The sequence below is a fragment of the Dryobates pubescens genome, chromosome Z (genome assembly GCF_014839835.1).
Source record: "Dryobates pubescens isolate bDryPub1 chromosome Z, bDryPub1.pri, whole genome shotgun sequence".
Taxonomy (NCBI): domain Eukaryota; kingdom Metazoa; phylum Chordata; class Aves; order Piciformes; family Picidae; genus Dryobates; species Dryobates pubescens.
The window spans coordinates 19,327,646-19,348,727 of NC_071657.1; the positions used below are offsets into that span (position 1 = coordinate 19,327,646).

A 21,082-nucleotide genomic window follows, 5' to 3' on the forward strand; every position below is an offset into this window, starting at 1 on the left:
TCGTCGTTCGTCGTCCGTTCCCCCTCCCCCCCACCCCCCGCTTCACTTACACAGGGGATTCGCTACCAGTTCACTTAAATAACGAGCACTTTTCTTTGCAGGAATGTCCCAGGCAGCTCCGCTAAGCTTAAAAATCATTCCGGCGCCTCTGCAGGGCCGTGGCCATAGCCGGATCGTAATGCCTGCGCGTCGGGCGAGGACCGCAAGAGGCATCAGGGAGACGACAGTTCACCCCGTCCAGCCCCTTGCCGCAGCACGGCTTTGTGTTTGGGACCTCCTCGAAAGGAAGGAGGGGGCCTTGCCCAGGCCAGGCGGCGGCCCCCGACCTCCATTTCGCGACGCGTTTACGGCTGCAGGGGGCAGCTGAAGATGGCTCCACGCTGCTTGCCACCGCCTCCTGGCGGCTGAGCGACTGCTCCGCGCCGCTTCCTGCCGTCCGGGCGGAACGCAGGGTCGGGCGCGGTGCTCGCGGCCGCGAGTGGGCGGGCAGCACCAGAGGTGGAGCCTGCTTGTCGGCCGCGGTGCGTCCAGGATTGTGGAGTAGAAGGTGCGTGCGGCGGCCTCGCCATGACCGCGGCCATGAGGCAAAGGTTTGACCGGTTCCTGCACGAGAAGAACTGCATGACCGCCGTGCTTGAACAGATCGAGAGCAAGACGGGCGTGAAGCGCACTTACATCGCCACTGGTGAGCTACAGCCGCCGCCCCTCATGTCCCCCACTCTCGCCGCCGGGGCCCCTTCGGTACATGGGGCTGCAGAAGTGCCTCAAACAGGGACCGTAGAGCTGGGGCAGAATGGTCCGTTGTAGTCCGGAAGCAACGGCCGCGCCCTTTCCGCTCCTCTGTCTTCCCTCGGCGGCGGCTCTGGGGCACCTAGGGGAAGGCGGGGGAGGGCGCGGGACACGAGTCCTTCCAGCACCGCGGGGTGAGGGGTTGCTCGCACTGACGGCTCTCCAATCTCTCCCCGCGCAGCCATCGTTGGCGTGGTGGCCGTGTACTTGGTGGTTGGCTACGGCGCATCCCTACTCTGTAACGTCATCGGCTTCGGCTACCCTGCCTACGTCTCGTGAGTGTCGGAACTCTTGTCCCTCATACTGTGATGGCTGCATTTGTTAGGGGGGAGTGAATACTGTTGCAAAATCACAGCCCTGCACATCCGCACAGTATCGATGATGACACTGCAGGACCACGCTCCCAAATGTGCTTCCCACCCACCCCTTTCCCTTAGTGTGTGTAGGTGTGAGGTGCTACGCAATGAACTAGGTTTCTTCCATCTGGCAGGTGCTATATATTAAATAACAGATGGGACATGCCAGGTAATTTCCACACTTGCAAACCAGTTCCTGTAGGGCGTTACGTTTTGTCTTTAGGTTTCCAGCTTTGTTATCTTCAGAAGCTAGAAAACGGAGAAACTGGATTGCAGCAGTTTACCTGCTGCTGGTAACAGAAGGAAGAATCACTTCTGTAACAGTACTTGCCATAACTCACCACCAATATTTTTATGTGATGACTTTCAGAGATGTGTAGGAAGATGCTGGTGCAGTGTGAGCATATATTTAATATAAAGCATGAGATAATGTAATGGGCCAGAACAGAGATGCGTTGGGGAGTATTGTTTACTCCAAAGCCACCTAGCTGATGAGATGCTGGAAAGGAAGATGCTCTGGCTCCTCTTAGGTATAGAACACTTAAAACCACTTCATTTTTCAGAGGAAAGTTGTTCTGTTTTGAGGCATATCTGGTATCTGTCATGGGCATTATATTATTATTAGACCAAAAGGGATTTCCTGTTAGGTAAAATCTCAGTGGAGTATGTTCCAAAAGACTTAAGAAATGTACTAAATAAGACCTGTGTAGCCTTTGATGTAATTCTTTTAAAATACAATTAGCACTTTTCAGAAATACATTATCTATAATTAGTTTCTGGGCACTACAGGTTATTTCTCTTTTATTTCTGTTGCATACGGGAGATTGACTTAGTATTAGGTTTCCTTGAAACATCTGATTGTAATGCCTAAAACTTAAGTATCACTTTCCTAAATGCTGTTTCCAGTGAGCACTGATTTAGGAGATTATAGGCTGGAGAAACATATGTTTATTTTATGTCAGGCAGTGTTTAATGAATAGATTAGTTAAAAGATATTTTTTTGCATTAAAACCTGAATGTGAAACTCTCAGACAACAAAACTTTCAAGCCTTAAAACAGTTGTGTTAGAATTATGTAATAATTTGTGTCTGACTTAGGTAATTTTTAAATTTGCATAATTACTTCATAAAATCCTGTTTAAATTTGTTTTAAAACTAGTTTGGGATTAGATTTTAAATCTGTTGTTATGCAACTGTATTGGATAAATTGATAACAAAAGCTCTTAGAACTATGGAGGCAAGACCGCAGCAAATCAAATATGACTACAGGATTTTCTTTTCCAATTAATTTCTTCAAATTGGGAAATTATTTTTTTCAAAAATCTTTTTATGGACTGTCTACTCTTTTTATGTTGGAAGGTGGCTTTAAATGTATCTTAATGTTTAAAGTTACTTCCTGAATGTTAGTACTGTGGGGTGTTTGGGGGTTGTTCGTTTTGTTTGGGGCTTTTGTATTTTGTTGTTTACGTTTGTTTGTTTTTTAATTTATTTTAGTAGTGGTATTGTGCATGGCTAAAAAAAGAACATGATGGATAACTTGCACATGAATACAATGCCAGTTCTGTATTTTGCAATTCATGGTCAGTTAGTTCTTTTCCTTTAGCTGTCTTTCAAGTGCTGAAACATATTTGAGGGGAAAAAAAAAAAAGAAGTTACAATCTTGGGTGAAAATCTAATCCCTCAATCTCCCTTACTAATGCATCCCAGGATGCCAGTGTCCTTCTTGGCCACAAGAGAACACTGCTGGCTCATGGTCAGTCTGCTGTCCACCAGGACTCCCAGGTCCTTTTCCCTAAAGCTGCTCTCCAAGAGGTCAGCATCCAGAATATACTAGGGGCTGTTCTTCCCTGGATGCAGTACTCTGCACTGGCCTTTGTTGAATTTCATTAGGCTTCTCCCCACTTAACTCTCTAGCCTATGCAGGTCTCTGAATGGCAGCACAGCTTTCTGCTGTGTCAGCCACTCCACCGAGTATTTTATCATCAGAAAAAATGCTAAGAGTACACTTTATCCTTTCAGCCAGGTCATTGATGAAAATGTTGGAAAAGGACTGGACCCCTGGGGATCACCACTAGTGATGGGCCTCCAACTAGTCTGTGCCCTGCTGACCACAACCCTCTCAGCTCTCCATCCTTTAACCAGTTCTTAATCCACCTCACTGTCCAGTCATCAAATCCACACTTCCTAATCTTGGCTGCAAAGAAGCTATGGGAGATAGTGTCAGAACCCTTACTGAAGTCAAGATAGACCATATCCACTGCCCTTTCTTCATCTATCCATCCAGATATGCAAAAGGCTATCACATGAAGCATGACTTGATATAGGAGCAGTCAACATGGGGGAAGTCATGTTTGACCAACCTGGTAGCCATTTATAAGGACATAACCAGGTGGATAGATGGTGATAGAGCAGTGGATGTGATTTATCTTGTTTTCAGTAAAGCATTTGACACTGTCTCCCACAGTGTCCTTGTGTCTAACCTGAGGCGGTGTGGTGTGGATGATTGGGTAGTGAGGTGGTAGTGGATTGTGACCTGGTTAAAAGAAAGAAGTTGGAGAGTTGTGGTCAGTGGAATGGTTGGAGGCCTGTATCTAGAAGAGTCCCTCAGGGGTCAGTACTGGGACCAGTACTATTCAATCCCCGACCTGGATGAGGGAACAGAGTGAACTGTTAGCAAGTTGGCTGACGGCACAAAACTGGGTGGAGTGGCTTATACACTTAAAAGTTGTGCTGCCGTTCAGTGACATGTAGGCTGAGTTGGGCAGGGAGAAATTTAATGAAGTTCAACAAGAGCAAGAGTAGAGTCTTGCTCTTGGGAAGGAACAACCCCACATACCAGAAAGGGTTGGGGATTGACCTGTTGGAGAGCAGTGAAGGGGAAAAGGACCTGGGGGTCGTGCTAGATGGAAGGTTGACCATGAGCCAGCAATGTGCTCTTGTGGCCAAGAAGGCCAATGCCATTCTGGGGTGTATTAGAAGGGGTGTGGTTAGTAGTTTGAGGGAGGTTCTCCTCCCCCTCTACTCTGCCCTGGTGAGGCTGCATCTGGAATATTGTGTCTAGTTCTGGGACCATCAGTACAAGAAGGACAGGGAACTACTTGAAAGAGTTCAGTGCAGAGCCAAAAAGATGATTGAGGGGGTGGAACATCTTTGTTATGATGAAAGACTGAGGGAGCTGGGGCTCTTTAGTTTGGAGAGGAGGAGACTAAGGGGTGACCTCATTAATGTTTATGAATATGTAAAGGGTGAGTGCCAAAAGGATGGAGTCAGGCTCTTCTCAGTGATACCCAATGACAGGTCAAGGGGCAGTGGGTGGGAGTTGAGGCATAGGAAGTTCCATGTAAATACAAGGAAAAACTTTTTTGCTGTGAGGCTGATGGAACACTGGAACAGGCTGCCCAGGAGGGTTGTGGAGTCACCCTCTCAAAACCTGCTGGGATGCATTCCTGTGTGATCTGGTATAGGTGATCTTGCTTTGGTAAAGGGGTTGGACGAGATGATCTTTTGAGGTCTCTTCCAACCCCTAACATTCTGTGATTTTGTGACTTCCCCATGGTGAATCTATGCCGACTACTCCTGATAACCCCTTCTTCAATACGCTTTGAGACAGCACCAGGAATGAACTGTTTCATTACCTTTCCAAGGACAGAGGTGAGGCTGGCTGGCCTGTAGGTACTGAGGTCCTCCTCCTTGTCCTTTTTTTGAAGACTGGAGTGACATTGTTTTTCAGTATATGAATATTTGAGTGTATGATTTTACATCACATAAATCTTTGCATGCATGCTCCATCAATTACCAAATCCATTGTAATATTTACTAACTGGTTATAAGATGCTCCTGCATTTACATATAAGTTCTCCTCCCAGGGGTGTGGTTTTCAGTGTTAAAATCACCACAGATTATATAGAGTACATCACCATGGTTTGATCTGTTGTCTGAATCTATCTCTGGTTTATGTCCAGAAACCATAACAAGACATTAGCTACAAAAGCTGACAGAATCCTATGGCTCTTAATCACCATGTCTTACTTCTGCTTATTTGAGTCTTTGAGGTTATCTCAACCTTTTGTCATAAAGGCCTTCCATATTTTGTTATCTTCACTTCAGACTAGATTTTATTATTAAGCTTACTCAGTCTAAAAGCTTATAACTCTACTCTTCTGATATCACTTGCCTGCAAGAAAATGTATTGGAAAGAAACTAAACACAGGGAACAGTACTTAGTTTTGGTCTGTTCACACAAGCAATAGGTGCAAATTTCAGTGGAGAATGGAGGCTGTAGCTGCTGGGTTGGACCTAGCATGTGAAGCCTGCCTGGCCGTCCACATGAAGTGGCACCACCGCAGCTGCACTGCTGCTTGTCCTCTGTCCTCACATCACTGCAGTGCTGGTGTTGGCTGATGCTCCAAACCAACATGAGAGGAGGGGTCAACTCACTAGTTCATGCCTGCTAGAGTTTTAGGCAGGCACAGCTATTTTCCCTTCTTTCTCCTTCATGTTTACCTTCAGCTTTGCTTTATCTTTAGTAGATTTAGGCAGAGGAGTTTCTTCTCCAGCAATACGAATCTTCTGAAAAATCCAGATCTTCTGTGCTTATCATCATCAAGAACCCATGTAAGGGTCCTAGTGTAGGCAAAATTAAGCAGTAATTTTCCAAGTAAGTATTATCTGGCACTTTAATCCAGATTGTATGACTTACTGTGAAAGTTTGTCACAAAACTCTAGGTTCATCCCTCAAAAAAATGTTAATTATGTGATGAAACAATAAATAATTTTCAGCTGAAATCAAGTATTTGTTTGCAGGCTTTTTATGTTTGCAATTGACCAGCATTGAGAAGTTTACTACAGGTGACAGAAGAAATTTTTTATAGTTTAATGAGATTTTAACTCCACAAGGCAATAGATGGAAGAAGTGAGTGCTGGCAGTCTGTAAACAGCATTGCCAGTATTTTCACTGCTTCTCTAAACATCCCAGACCTGTTTAAGTGTAGCTCACCCATAGCCAGTGGTGGTGGGGAAAAAAAAAAAAGGTGTGCAAGCAGGAAGGGAGTTTTTGATGACAAGGGTTGGAAATTTCAGAAGTGCTGTCATGTTTGGTTTAAAAGGTTGCAAGGCTGAAAGTAGGTTTAGGCAATAAAATATTTGCTGTTTTTACTTGTGTCTGTTAGCATAAACTGCTAATTTGTGCTGTTACTTAAATTCAGCAGTTTTCACTATACAAGTACTGCTTATGGCATTTTACAAACAGGAGACAATCTAGATTGATTGTAGACAGGTATAAACATACAATTCAGGTCTTCATCTGAATATTGTCATGGTGTCTTGAGCTAATCTTCTAGTTCTTTGTCTATTCCTTACTTCTAAAACAGGAACACTACTTTTCTTTAGTCACAGTTCTTAAGAAAATGTAACATAGTTCCTGTACTTGTTGAGAGTCAGGGCAGCAAGTTTGCTTTCTCTTAAGTTTTTGAGGAGAATGCTTACTTTATTCCATCATCGAAAGCATTGAATGATATGCTGGTGGTCACAACTGACACTCTGCTGCTGCTGAAGACATTTGAGAGAGCTGGTTCATCTAATGAGGTTCACAGTGCTTAGTATAAATATGAACAGAAAGTGTCCAAACCTGTCTGCCCTTAGTCTGTTTCCTTTCCCAGCTGTTTTCATGGGGCTTCAGACACTAAAAATAAGTCATCTTACCTGTTGGTTGGAGAAATTATGTGCTTTCCTTTCTAGAGGTAACAAGTGATAAGGTGAAAAAGAAAGTCTAATATTGTAACTAGGAAAACTTACTTAATTTATCTTCTGTACCATAAATGTAAAAAGATAAAGGTCTTTGCTGTACAGGTGGTGCCACAATCTGAATTAAACTCATTTGAAAGATGTCAAGTTTATAATTCATGTAAATACTACTTTTAGGGACTACACATACATTTGAGTCATAAAGGAAGGCATTTTACCAGACCTTCTTGATCAAGATGCCCTGCAGTACTTCACTTTGCTTGTGCTCTTCTCTCTTACCTGTAGTGAGTTCGTTGATACAGGGTTACATATGTTAAAGGAATAGATTTGTCTCAATGGGGTTTGATGGAATGTATTTTGTAACTACCCTTACTCCTGATGAGTCATTATATTTCTAGCATTTAACATGTAGCATTGCCAGTCCAAAATGCCAAAAAGGAGAGCTGGGGTCAAAAAGTGAGATTAAAAATATGGATTATCATGATTTTCTTGTTTTCCTGTTTGTTTTATTGGGGTGCTGGGCTCTTTAAGTTAGATTTTAAAAGCATTTCTTCACAGATATGAGACTATATAAGATAGGAGAGCTGGCAAAATCTTGCCTATCACAAAATGAAGAAGTCTACTTGTTGCTATGCATACAATGAGAAAGACACATAATTTTCAGATAAGGATAATGAAGCTGTCTTCAGCTGCTAGGAAAAAAAAATGCGAACTGTCATGTGAGAGTCTGTAAACATGAGACAGACTCTTTTTTGAATTACCCAATTTTGTTGCTATACAGCTTACCACTGTGTCCAGTTCTGGGCCCCTCAGTTTAGGAAGGATGTTGACTTGCTGGAACGAGTCCAGAGAAGAGCAACAAAGTTGGTGAGAGGTTTGGAACATAAGCCCTATGAGGAGAGGCTGAGGGAGCTGGGGTTGCTTAGCCTGGAGAAGAGGAGACTCAGGGGTGACCTTATTACTCTCTACAACTACCTGAAGGGAGGTTGTAGACAGACGGATGTTGGTCTCTTCTCCCAGGCAGCCAGTACCAGAACAAGAGGACACAGTCTCAGGCTGCGCCAGGGGAGGTTCAGGCTAGGAAAAAGTTCTATACAGAAAGAGTGATTGCCCATTGGAATGGGCTGCCTGGGGAGGTGGTGGAGTCACCATCACTGGAGGTTTTCAGGAGAAGACTTGATGGGGTGCTTGGTGCTGTGGGGTAGTTGTTTGGGTGGTGTTGGTATGGTTGATGGGTTGGACGCGATGATCTTGAAGGTCTCTTCCAACCTGGTTTATTCTATGTATTCTATGTATTCTATAAGGCTTTGTATTTTCATGATCATTTATGAAACTGGCACTGCACTCGTGAAGGAAATCTACGGTTCTTAGCAAACCAGTCTTGACCCAGAAGCTAGTCCTCAGCCTAAAACTTGAAACTCTTTTATACTCCCTGATGAGCCATTTTAAAAATTACATTTATTAATTAAAACTTTAGGATTCTTACTTCTAGTTTAGAAACTCATTTTACAGTGATTACCTTGAAACGGCACCATTTTACTGAGACAAGTCTGAAAATGCTGCATTAAGATTTGATGCGTTACTATACCTTTATATAAATTAAAGCTGTACTTTTTAAGTCTTTTGTCAATATTGCAGTAAACAACTGGAAAACAGTAGTGAAACTGTAACAGAATTACACTTGATATACAGCCTCCAGTGCAGTATAGGTTGACAGGAAAATCAGACTTTAATTCTTCCTGTACTGCTGGAAGCATGTAGCAGGGACCCAGTTATACATTTTGTCACAACAGTACTGTTTGATTTCTGTGCCTGTACCCTAAACAGTAACAGCTGTGGAGAGGCAGCAAAGTGTTTGAAAGGACATTTTCCCCACTAACAAAATTGGCTATCACTAGAGAGTTGTTCTGTTGTGGATCCTTAGCAAGAGGCTTCCTTTGGCAGGATGTAGCATGTCTGCACTACACAGGTAAAATGTTTTTTTCCGAAAGTCTCATTGCACATCACTTCTCTTTCTTGTCAATACCTTCAGGAAAGACAACCTGAAGACTTCTTTAATGTAAGGTGGGATTCCAAAAAGGGGCTTAAAAGGCCTGTATAACTTTTAGACAGTGTAGGAGTACTGATTTAGCTGCTAATGTGGACAAGTACAGCCAACAGTGAAGCATATACAGTGGAGCTGCACTGAAGGTCGCAGTCACTTTCATTACCTGTGCTATGGTGGAAGCGGAAGAAATCTTTCCAGAGAGAGCGCATGGACAGCTTCTCCACTAATGTGACATGAAGCTTGCTGGAGCTCCTGCTGCATCGCCCTGGCCCATGTAGCAGAACAAATAGTAACTGAGTGGTTTGACATGTTAGTCCCAGCCAGAAAAGCCTGCGTGTGTGTGGGAGTGTGTTTGGGAGAAGCTGCTTTTACCCTGACTCAGAACTGGGGAACAGACTCATCATGTGACCCTAGAAATCTTGTTCTGGCCACAAATGAGCAGAGAACAATGAAATGAGAGGATTGCTGCTTTATTGCAGGAATCTAGCTTTGTACTGCGTTACATAATGTGTAGAACTCGCCTCACTGGTGAGCAAAATGGTGCATGCTACTTCTATTGAACAACAATATAATGCTTTGCAGGACTTCATGTTCTTTGTTCTCCTTGCATGGACAGTGAGCTGCATTTGCTATCCTTCATGAATTTGTCTGCTGCCATCTTCTGGGTACACAAGATTTTGAGAGAGGAGAGACTTGTACTGCAGAGGGTGTGTTAGTGCATTTGGCAGGAACATGTTTTCAGTATCTGCAAATGCAGAACTGCTGTTGGGAGTCAGTAAGGAGAAAGAAAGATGGAAGATAGGCGGCTTTTAACTGATGGATGAAAATGCAGAAGACAATAAAGCAAACAGAAATAGGGCTTTGTTTTTGGAACAAGACAGGTACTTGTTGCACTAAAATGATTTAAGATGTCACAGGGGCAGCTTGCCAAGACGATTCTGAACTGACAGGAAGGCACCAAACTGAGAAGGTCTGTGGTGCAGTGGAGTACTGATCCCACAAGGGTGTCTGGACAGATAATGAGAAGTAAATTATTTTTGAATCACTGTAACCTGCTGTGAAGAGTTGGGCAGACCATTAAATAAAAGTTTAAGAAGTATGGGTAATTTCAGGGTTTTAAATGTAGGGGGAAGAGTGTGAGGTGGAAGAAGAATTATGCTTGGTTAAGAGGGTCACAGATCTGCCTGCCTGTGCTTTTGGTGTGGCATTGACTAGATAACCAAAGGAAGGATGCACAAAACAATACAGTCTTACCTGACTACAACATGAGCACTGGGCTTAACAGAGGCTGATCTTAAGCTTGTAAATCAATTTCTACAGGAGTCATCAGGAATTGTAAATGTCAGGAATTTCCATGCTTATTTTGCATGAGACTAGAGCAATAAAATTTGGGATTTCTTTCTGTATTTATGGCCTCAGCTCAAAAAACCCAAACACAAAACAACGCACCCTAAGCTCATAACTGGTGTACTTATTCTGTGAGTACTGTATAAGTGAATTCTATGAATTGTATGTCAGAAATAATTCAGAATTATGTATCAGTCTCTTCTTGGACTCCTTGAAAGGAGTCATATGAAAGAACTGAGAACTGAGTCATATGAAAGAACTCAGCAACTTACTAAAATGAGATCGGTGTCTGTTACTGTCAGGTAAACATTAGGATAAAGAAGCTACACTTGATCTAGAGTTCACTTTGACAGCTTCTAGGACACACAGAGTCAAAACTGAGCCAGTACTCTCTTACTGTTGCTACATATGATCCCTGTGCCACTGGAGAGCATGGCAGCCTCCATTCTTCCTTGTTGGCACTGCTAGCTAGAGGAATTATTGGAGAACAGATCTTCTCAAATTGATGTTTTTCCTTTGCTTCCCAACTGCCTGCACAAGTTACAGTGTTGCCTCATGGCAGGTCATTTTCAGGGCTGCATAGGCGTCTGTTTTTAAAATGACTGAGTTGTCACCTTTACCATCCACTGGAAGCTATTCCTAGTGACTGCTCTTACCTCCAGTAACTACTCTGAGTTGCTTCAGACTTTAATGTCCTCTGCAGTTAGTGTGTAAGGACCATATAAAGTCCTTTGTGATGTGCAGTTACTACACATAACTAAAATGAAATGTAGTAAAATGAAAGAAGTAAGAAACCTGAGAGTATCGCCGTTATATTAAAATTTGGAATTCTAGACTTCGGGTACTCCTTCCTGTGTTAGTAAATCTTAATGTTACATGCTAACTTTGCTCTTGCAGATGTATAATTACAAGAAGGCTATCCTAAAGTTGGTTGTATTGCTGGTGTCTCTTGATCTGTATCTTCACTTACTGATGGAGATTACATTTGCATATCAAAGTAATTGATTTGTGAATGAACATGGAAAAGAATAAAATGTTCTTGGCTTGAACTAACATGTATGATGTATCTCCTAAAGTGAACTGCAGAGCATTACACAAGCATAATGCCCATTAACTTATAAAATCATTTAAAAGAATGCCTAATTGGATAGAATTCTCACATTCAAAAGAGCATAGTTATAAATGGATAAAACCCCTATATATTCAGATACTCTCCATAGCTTAACTACACTTAATTGTACTCCTTGGATAAAGAGCTATTTTTTGTGACTTACTATTGAAGCAGTGTGTAAGTAGCAAATGATGGAGATAACTTTCACCCTTTTATTTAAGAGGAACATACTAGACTGGATTTCAGCTGACACTGTCAGATGAGGGATACATTTTATTATGGAGCAGAGTAGTTGTAAGATACTTGCCTTTCCTTGACTTCAGTTAAAACTTTAATTCACTGATAGCCCTGTTATATTCTGCTTTTCGTTCACATCACTCCCACGGGGACTGGACTCATTGCTAACTGATGCAGTTTGTGCCCTTCCTTCAGAGCTGACATGGCTCTTGCCTTAGTCATTGTGGTTGATGTCTGCAGCAGAGCCTGTCCCATGATGCCTGCCTAGATCAGACCATTATAGAAAGCTGGGAAATGTGCTGTTTTCTGCAATGTGCAAGAAAACTTGTGGATTTAATGCTACATATTATCAGCTGCTTAGATCAGATGGGGTTTTGATTACTTGAAGCGTTGTTGCTTCTATATATGTATTCATGTATTCCCTCCAAGGTATCACCTTAAGGAGATACAGCAGCAGATGGTGAATGTTCAAAGGGAACACTACTCATGGAACTGCATTTAAGAACTCTCAAAGGCCATCCATGTTTACAGGAATGCATGCCTCATTAACGTGGCGGTGTGCCATCTGCCCTTTCCCACAAAATCGGACATTCTAAAGCTTTTTTTGATTAAAAGATACCTTAGTAATGTTAAAAAACAACAACAACAACAACAACAAAACCAACCAAACAACACACACAAAAAAACCCAACTAATGCTTCCTTAATCTATGGATGGCTTCAGACAATGATTGGAAAACAGCAAGACTGCTAGTGGTTTCACTGCAGAGTGTTCTCTCATAAAGACCAAGCCACCACGTTTATTGCAGTAATAAGCCTTCCCCCATACTTTTAATGGAGAGAGGTTGCTGATAGAACCAGAATAATTCACACAGTAAACCTCTACAGCAAATTTTCCTTAACATGATAAACTTTGCAATTATTTTCTTTCTCTCCTCTGTTTATCCACTACCCTAACTTCCCTACTAGTCACTTGTACTTTTTCACCAGAAGTACAGTTTTACACTGAAAGTAGATCAGTAGCTCTCTCCCTTACCTCCCATGGGTTTGTGTGTGTTTTCTTCTGTAGCGTATCCTCACCCAGTGGTATTAGAATACATGAGAGGTGCAGGTTTAGGAAAAATACAGTTAAAGTGGAAGGGCTGGAGCAGCTGATATTGCCACTACCTTTAAGCAGAATGCTTGGAGTACTGTTTCCTTACACTGTGTTCTTAGAAACAGCAGTAAGCTGACCTGTTGCTGTCCACCTGTGGAAAACCCATTCTTCTTGTTGTACCTCAGCAACAGTACCTTATTTTACATGATGGCATATGTGACCGTTTGACACTGTGCCTTTAAGAAAGGGGCACACTGGCTAAATGTTTATAAAATATTTTGGTATTCTAAATTAATTTCATTGGCCAAGAATTGTGGGAGGTGAGGTTAGACCCAGGAGAGCTGGGACTTTCTCTCAGTCTTCCTTTCTTCGCTGTCCCTTTCGGCTGGATCTGCTTCTGGGCTTCTTGCCAAGAGATAAGAACTAACTAACTCTCTGTGCTTAGGCCTCTGCTGTACTAACTCCCCTTTCTTCTCGTCTTCTACCTCTTTGGGGGAGAAGGGAGGTAGGGGGGTGAAGGGGGCACAGGGGGAAGCCCCCTCTGTGGGGGGTCTGGTTTCTGGTTGAGTTCATTTGCTGTATATTCCTGTATATATTGTAAAATACCTGTATTTGTTGTGTTACATATAATCTGTTTCCTTGTAAAATATACTCTCATTTCTCCGACTGAGTTTTAGCCGCGGTTTCTTTCTCAGTGGGGGAGGGAAAGCAGAGCCTTTCCTTTCAAACCACCACAGCATATGACAATGGCTCTTGCTCTCCTTGCTGCAGGATTCTGCTGGCCATCCACAAACAGCTAGAAATAATGCATAAATTAAGTATCAGATCCTTGTGTTGCATATCAAAGTAATTCAGTCCAGTAGCTACACCAATTCTCTCTTTATCTGGTGCATTTGCTTATGCTTTTCCTAAAGCATAAAAGACATGTCACATGATTGATTACATTTCCCCCAGCCTTAAATTACAGAACTAAGAAGTGACAAGAGTCCAAAACGTTTTCTCAGTTCACAAACCAGGATGTGCTCACAGCCAGGCAACTATCTGTTTTCTACTTTGTAAACCTCCCAAAGTCTCAATGTTCTTTATGGACTAAAAGAAAACATTACACCTCTGATATATCCCATACATGCTGCTTCAGAAACAATACAGCTGATTAGTCCAAAGCCAGGGCCAAATCACCACAAATGCCCACCAAAGCCACTCTATCACTCCCCTTCTTAGATGGACAGGGACAAGAGGGAAATAAAACAAAAGGATGGTAATAAGGTAGAAGCAATTGAATAATGCTAAGCACAAGAAAAGAGCAAAGGCTGTGTGCAGAAGCAAAAGGAAAGAGAGATGTTATTCTCTGCTTCCCATTAGCAGACAATCTTTGGTCCCGGGAAGCAGGGCTCTAACATGTGTAACAGTTGCTGTGAAGGACAGACGCTATGGACCAATGTCCCCACACTTCCTGATTTGACTTAGTTCTTACATATGAGCTGATGTCATATGACATGGAATACCCCTTTGGCCAATTTGGGTCAGCTGGTCTAGGTGTGTAACCCTTCCAAGATCTTGCATACCCTTCAGCATACTCTTGGGGTGGGGAAATGTTGGGAAAGTACAGCCTGGGTGCACGTTCAGCAGGAGCCAAAACACTGGTGTGTTACCAACACCCAGCTATGGCATTGCAAAATACAGCACTAGAAAGATGCTCAGAGGAGAATTAACTGTAGCTCGGCCAAACCAAATACACTGATGTTGAAGGAATATGTTACAAAATAATTACAACTAAATTCCTTACACTAAGTTTGCAGATTTTAATCCCATGACATGAATGGAGAGGCCAAATGCTTTGTAATAAAATTTCTTAGTGTCACACAGTTGCTAGCATTTTCTTCTAAATTTTCTTGCAGTGCTGATCAGGAACTTTTCAAGTCAGAGTCTCCACCGCACTACTTTTACTGAAGGAAACACGTGTACTTTTCTTTCAATTTCCTATTTTTAGAAACTTTCCTAGCAGTTGGAGAACAAAAACTCCGTTAGTCAAAAACTCTAGAATCCCAAGATTTTACTGGTGGTTGCTCCATTCTATTCGTAATAGCATAGTCCAAATCAGAATTTTCAAGACCTGTAGGAATGGATATATAGAGCAAAACCATTGGTATTGCAGATACATAGTCCTCACTGTACAGAGTACTGAATATCTTTTTCTGTAGCCCACAAGCTTGTTAGTAGTTAGAACAAATATTATGGTTTACATTTTCAAAGAGAAATACAGCACAAGTACATTATGAGTAAAAGTATTTGAGATGCACACTGAATTCCTGAATGTTTTTTGTGTGGTGTTTTTGTAATTACAGAACTAGAATTGGCTTGAATACCTTTTTGAAGTCTGACATAAAGGGAAAAGCTTTGCTGTTCAAAGATCTTGGAGGTGTTGTCTATATGATACACTGTTTATGTCTCTTTTGTGGCGCATGTAGAATAATTAAATTATGAAGATTTACATGCAGCAACAAATCTGAATCATAAAAACTTTACAGTTATAGAAGAGAATGGTAATACAGATGCTCAGTTGTTTTGTTTTTCTTGCAGAATCAAGGCCATTGAAAGTCCCAACAAAGATGATGACACACAGTGGCTGACTTACTGGGTTGTGTATGGTGTTTTCAGCATAGCAGAATTCTTTTCTGATATCTTTCTTTCATGGTTTCCTTTCTACTACATGATAAAGGTATGTTAGTTCATGTGACCTGTCTTCTAAAATGATACCTTTGATATAACTGATTTAACATCTTCAAGAATGGATAGGTGACAACATATTCCCTTGGAATCATTTCTGGGTCATACAGTGTAGCTGTACTGTGGAAAGACAGTTCTTTGTCTTGGTGTTCAGGTAAATTTGGGAAAAATTATCCCAAACTCTAAGAGTTTTGATAGTCTACTTTTGGTAGAAGGTTTGAACTGGCCGTGAGCATGCTTGAGGTGTTTCTCAAGCTGCAGCAGTGGCAAACCTATCTGTATTCCTTTTGTGCCTCCAGGCTGAGGACAGCCACTAGCACCAGATCCAAGTGGGTTAGACCCAGCTCAGGAGTCTGCCTAAGGAAGTCACTACATTGCATGAATTCCATTCCCTGTACTGTCTGGTCTGGAGTGTCACAAAGAAAATCTGTTTTGTTCCAGTTCACAATTGTATCACTGAGTTTTATGGACATTTTTTACAAATAATAGTTTCATGAGAGACAAAGGAAACAAACTAAGCTAGCAGTCTGACATTCTGAAGCTTTGAAAATACTGAGATTTGCAGCTTTGATATGTGTCCTCCAGAAAATGATATCAACATCCGTTTCAGTACATTTCGAAAGTATTTGCGATAAAATATAGAACTGGTAGAACAAAGCTTTACAGTCAGAATGATTAATTTGTTCTTAGGCAAGGAAAGGGAAACTTCAATTTCTTGTAGCTTCAGAGGAAATCTGACTTGCAGCTGAGGGATTTCCTAAAACAAAGGAGAGCTAAGTAACATCTTGGTATATTGGGAAAAGTAGAGTAATTATCAGTAATTGGCTGTATATTGCTTAGGAGGAAATAAAATCATCATACTTCTCAGTGTTTAATGAAAAATAACAACATAAGTTTTACTCTTTATGTTCTAAGTTCCAAAAACTAGAAGCCTTGATTTTCTCTGGTTTGTGTTTAATGATACTGCATCAGTTGCTGCTTATTGGTGCAAAATTTTATTTAATGTTTAATTATTTCTTTTACTTAATTGAAATGTACTTGGGAGGCATTCTTACTGGTAGACACAGAGTCTGAAAAACCATTCTGTGTCTTTTGGGCAAACACTCAACAAACAGTTGATATCCCTAGGAATCAGTGATTCTTTTCAAAGAGACAGCCTGACAAGATACCTCTTCAGCTCCAAACTTACCAACCAGTTTTCTGTAGGGCAAGGGGAATGAGAAATGGCCCTAAATGAAAAAAAGGAGTAGCAATGTCCTACAAGAGTAGCATGTATTTTCTTCAACCGATGTGCATTCAGGGGATCAGATTCACTGTAGGGTGCACTGCAGTGATGATAAAGCCAAAATTTTACAGGTAGGAAGAACAGAACATACAGAACCTTTAATCTCAACATCCTTCATCTGAGGAAGAATAAAGGGGACATAATCCAACATATCTAAAAGGCTTGCCTGCAGAAGGTGATGAAATGTTTGTATTAATTATTTATTGTGGTGATTTGGCCCTGGCTTTGGGCCAAATTCCCACCAGACCCACTCCATCACTCCCCTTCTTAGATGGACAGAGGAGAGGGGAAAATATAACAAAAGGCTGGTAATAAGGTAGAAGCAATTGAATAATGCTATACACAAGCAAAGAGCAAAGGCTGCATGCAGAAGCAAAAGCAAAGACATGTTATTCCCTACTTCCCATCAGCAGATGATCTTTGGTCCTGGGAAGCAGGGCTCTAACATGCATAACAGTGGCTCTCAAGGACAGATGCTGTGGACAATTGTCCATTATTATTATTATTACTATTTAGCTTTTTTCTTCCCCTCAAATCAGAACCATCTTAGTTTAAAATAAACTCTCTTGACTTAAATCACCTTGTACTGATCAAATTATCATTTAGGAGTTTCTTAGACAACACCAAAATTGGTATCTGGATGTGGTTCTATCTTTACAGCTTTACACTGGGATATCAAAAGTATGAGGGGAATGGTCAGAAAGGTCTGGCTAGGCACAGTGAAATTCTGAAAGGATACTGTGATCAAACAAGTTTTTAGAAAATGTTTTTTTGCTATGCAGTGTACTGGAACCCTCATAAATAAGATTTTGCTTATGTTTTGTAAATGACTTTCAGAAGCTCTAGTACACGCATTGAAACATCTCTTTGGTTTCTGTAGACACTGCTGTGAAAACTGGTAAAGTTCTGAAATTTAAACTATTTAAATAAGTTCTACTGTTTTCAAATGCAAACTTTAAAGTGGCTTATTGTATAAATGAGATTTTTGGTGCCTAACTTAGCTGATTGTGTGGTGAGATTTTTTGTTCCTTTCAGGAGGAAGAGGTGAGTGGAAGTGCTCAAACATAAAACTATGTCTAAACATCAAACCAAAGCATGTTTTAGCTGAGGTGGTTTGGTTTTGTGCTTAAGGAAAAGGTGGTCTGTGAAAAGCTACTCTGCCTTTGTTTTCTGAAGAGTCTTTTGTCCACAGAGTAAAATTGTATTACTTGTATCTAGAAACAGCTGTAGAATTGCTGAGAACATTTGCTTATTTTTTTTGCTGTTTTACCCTGTTAAATCTTTATATATACTTTCAGAGCACAAGCAAATCCACTTCCTGTCCCTTAAGTGTTTGGATCTTGTTTTTCATAGCTATCTTTATTAACAGTGGAACCAAACCCAAATAAAGGTGCTTCAGCACTTAAGAGAGATATCAGTGATACATATAATAGTTGTCTTTCCAATCCCTTTAGTAAGGTGCAGAAACACTGTCCCACAAACTGTGGTGTTTGTTGTTTGTTTTGTTTTCAGTGCAATCCAAAGCATTAACGCTTGTCTGTATGCTGTGCAAAGTCTGAGTATATAATTTCTCCCTGTTCCTTTAGCTCTGAATTGCACACATAGTCCCATTCTTTACCCCACAGTGTTTTTACAGTGGGGAGGACAGGAATGTGTTTTGGCTGAATATAAGGAACTGAGGGACACAGACCTTCAGTCAGGCCTGTGCCATTTATATTAAGTTATTAGAAGTAGCCAGAGAGACGAACATTTTGTCTAATCAGGTTTTATACTTCTTCCTTTAAAAAAAAACAAACAAAAACCCCAAAAATGCAATCTTGATACATCTGTTGCCAGATTAGCTTTATTGCTACATCTCTCTTCCTTTATCCTATCAGCATCTGTGAAATTATTCCAATTTAAAGATTCACTGTGTGTAACTATACTATCTGCATACTTAGCATACTGTAATGATACAAAATGCTTTAAATGTGCTCAAGTCTGTGTCAGAGTTAGGAGTTAACACTATGCCTAGTCTCCTACTTATTTCTTCTACTTATGCAGATGTTCTTCTTCCTTATAGTGTGCCTTCCTGTTGTGGTGCATGGCTCCAAGTCCTTCTAATGGGGCAGAGTTTCTCTATCATCGAATTATTCGACCTTTCTTTCTGAAGCATGAAGCTCAGCTTGACAGTGTTGTTAAAGACCTGAAAGACAAGGCTGCAGAGACTGCAGATACCATCACTAAAGAAGGTGAGGAAAAGACCGTTCACTAGCTGCTAACCAAGCAGAATAAATTTCTGTGGGCAATTGTAATATAACAGTTAATATTCATCATGGGGGGGTGGAAATCTAAGAATACCGTGTAAATTATAACGGAGAAGTTAAATTTGGGTGAAGATGCTAGGGGAAGATGATTGCAGTGGATCTTACTTTCTAGGATGGTAATTATGCTAGAATTAATGCAAGGTGTATGAGTAGAAGAAATGGATACTTAGTTTATATGTAGTCCCAACATACGTACCATTATCAACATTCTTTCTAGAGGCAGGTCCAAACATCCTCACAAGTTACCTTTCATAAATACAGTTATTTTACTATATTCTTGTAGCTTCTAAAATACTGTCTCAAATACGTGGTAGTATAGAATAGCTCCCATTTTTATGGTAAGGCAAATCCTTTAACTCTCCAATCAACAGCAACATGTGACATGAAGTCTTCCCATCTCTTTAAGTTTTTCTAATTTTCCTTCTGGAGATCAAAGAGTTCTGAGACCACTTTTAAAGAAATTATTTAGAGGTTTTTTTATTAGAATAAAAGTTACAGTAGCCTGTAGATTGCTTATACTTAATTTTGCTTTCATTTCCTTGCATTCTGTAGTGGACCCTTGTACTCTAAAATACTTGATGATAAGTTTTATGGAGAAGGAAAAACATCAAGTTGCTAAAAAAAAGATCTAAATTTCTTTTGAAAGGGTATTTATTTGTAAGATATTTCAAAGCATCTCAAGTATCCTTTCCCCTAAACAAATGTATGCAGTCTCATTTCCTCTTAGCAACCTGAGCAGTTTTCCTTTCGGAATTTAAACGATCTGCCTTTCTTAACTATGCTTGGCGATTTTGCTGCATGACCCTTCCTGAATCATTATTGTTAGACAGGAATCTTAAATAATGTTCTTTCATGTTGCACGTGGCATTTTTCTGTCCTCGTTCTGTCACATTCTTTTTTTCCTGTTTTTTCATAAAATGATTTCCACATACATACAGTTTTTCAAGAAATCGTGCACACACACATGCACACGGACACCCACACATCCTTATTCCAGCCCTGTTTCAGCAGCTTGATAGTACTATTTCTTACTTAAAACTGTATGTCCTAAGCACATTATTGTTATAGTAGTTGCAAATCAGACTGTGCTATTTCTTGTGCTGCTTCTTTCTCATGGTTTATTTTTTAAAGTCTTTGTAAGGTCAGTTTTATTGCTATACTTGTGTGTATTTATGTACAAAAGCTGTGATATTGTTTTGTGATGGGTTTTTTTGTGGCCTAAAAATACTAACTCTTCTGTGCAGCTCAAGCAGTGAATAAACCACTGAGATTGTAATCTGAGTTTGTAATCATCTGAGATTAAATTTTCATTTGTTTTCCTGAAGCCAAGAAAGCAACAGTGAACTTACTCGGTGAAGAAAAGAAGAGCACTTAAACTACTAACTGGATAAAGTCTCCCTGCCACCTCCTGTATGAAGCTTGATGTTACTGGGAACTGTGGTATAATTTTAATAATATTGCCTTGGAAACATTTTGATATATAAAGGAATGTGTTGTAAGTTTGCTTACTGCTTTGCTGTGTCTGTATAGAAAGTAAGCATTTTTATTTAAAAGCAGTGCAGTGGGCAGCACCCAAAGTTTAATGAAAATATTTTATTCATCTTCATGCAGAAATCATCTTTTGGTAATCTCTTCCTCCAGTTACATAAATAAAAAGTATATATCCTACAGCCTCTGCACTTAAGTTGTCTCTGTGTAATTAGTCTTTACACTTTGTTATACATCTGGTAACATTATATAATACTGTATACAGAAATTACCAGTCTGACCAGGTTTTCTTGGAATGTACAGGGAATTATTGTGAGAGATGGCATAACAGATGTACTACCTACCAATAAAGTTGTAAATAATGAAATTACACATTCTAGGCACCTGAAGATAGAGATTATATCACTGTTGCATGTTTTACTGTAACACAGTATTTAGTAGAGTGTGTGTATTAAATGGATAGGTACTAAATGTAGGAAAGAGTAACTTCATTCAGGTGATCAGTCTTGTAATGAATCATGAAGTAATTTGCCAGAGATTGATGCATTAAATT

General features: G+C 40.6%; 1 protein-coding gene across 1 annotated transcript; it reads left to right on the forward strand.

Moving 5' to 3' along the window:
- Window positions 1-454: 454 nt before the first annotated feature.
- On the forward strand, window positions 455-20,733 carry REEP5 (receptor accessory protein 5). Its single transcript, XM_054178532.1, has 5 exons — window positions 455-685; window positions 971-1,064; window positions 15,304-15,442; window positions 18,798-18,966; window positions 20,367-20,733. The coding sequence occupies exons 1-5, from the start codon at window positions 568-570 to the stop codon at window positions 20,414-20,416; spliced, it is 570 nt and encodes a 189-aa protein (XP_054034507.1). The 5' UTR covers window positions 455-567; the 3' UTR covers window positions 20,417-20,733.
- The last annotated feature ends 349 nt before the right edge of the window (window positions 20,734-21,082 follow it).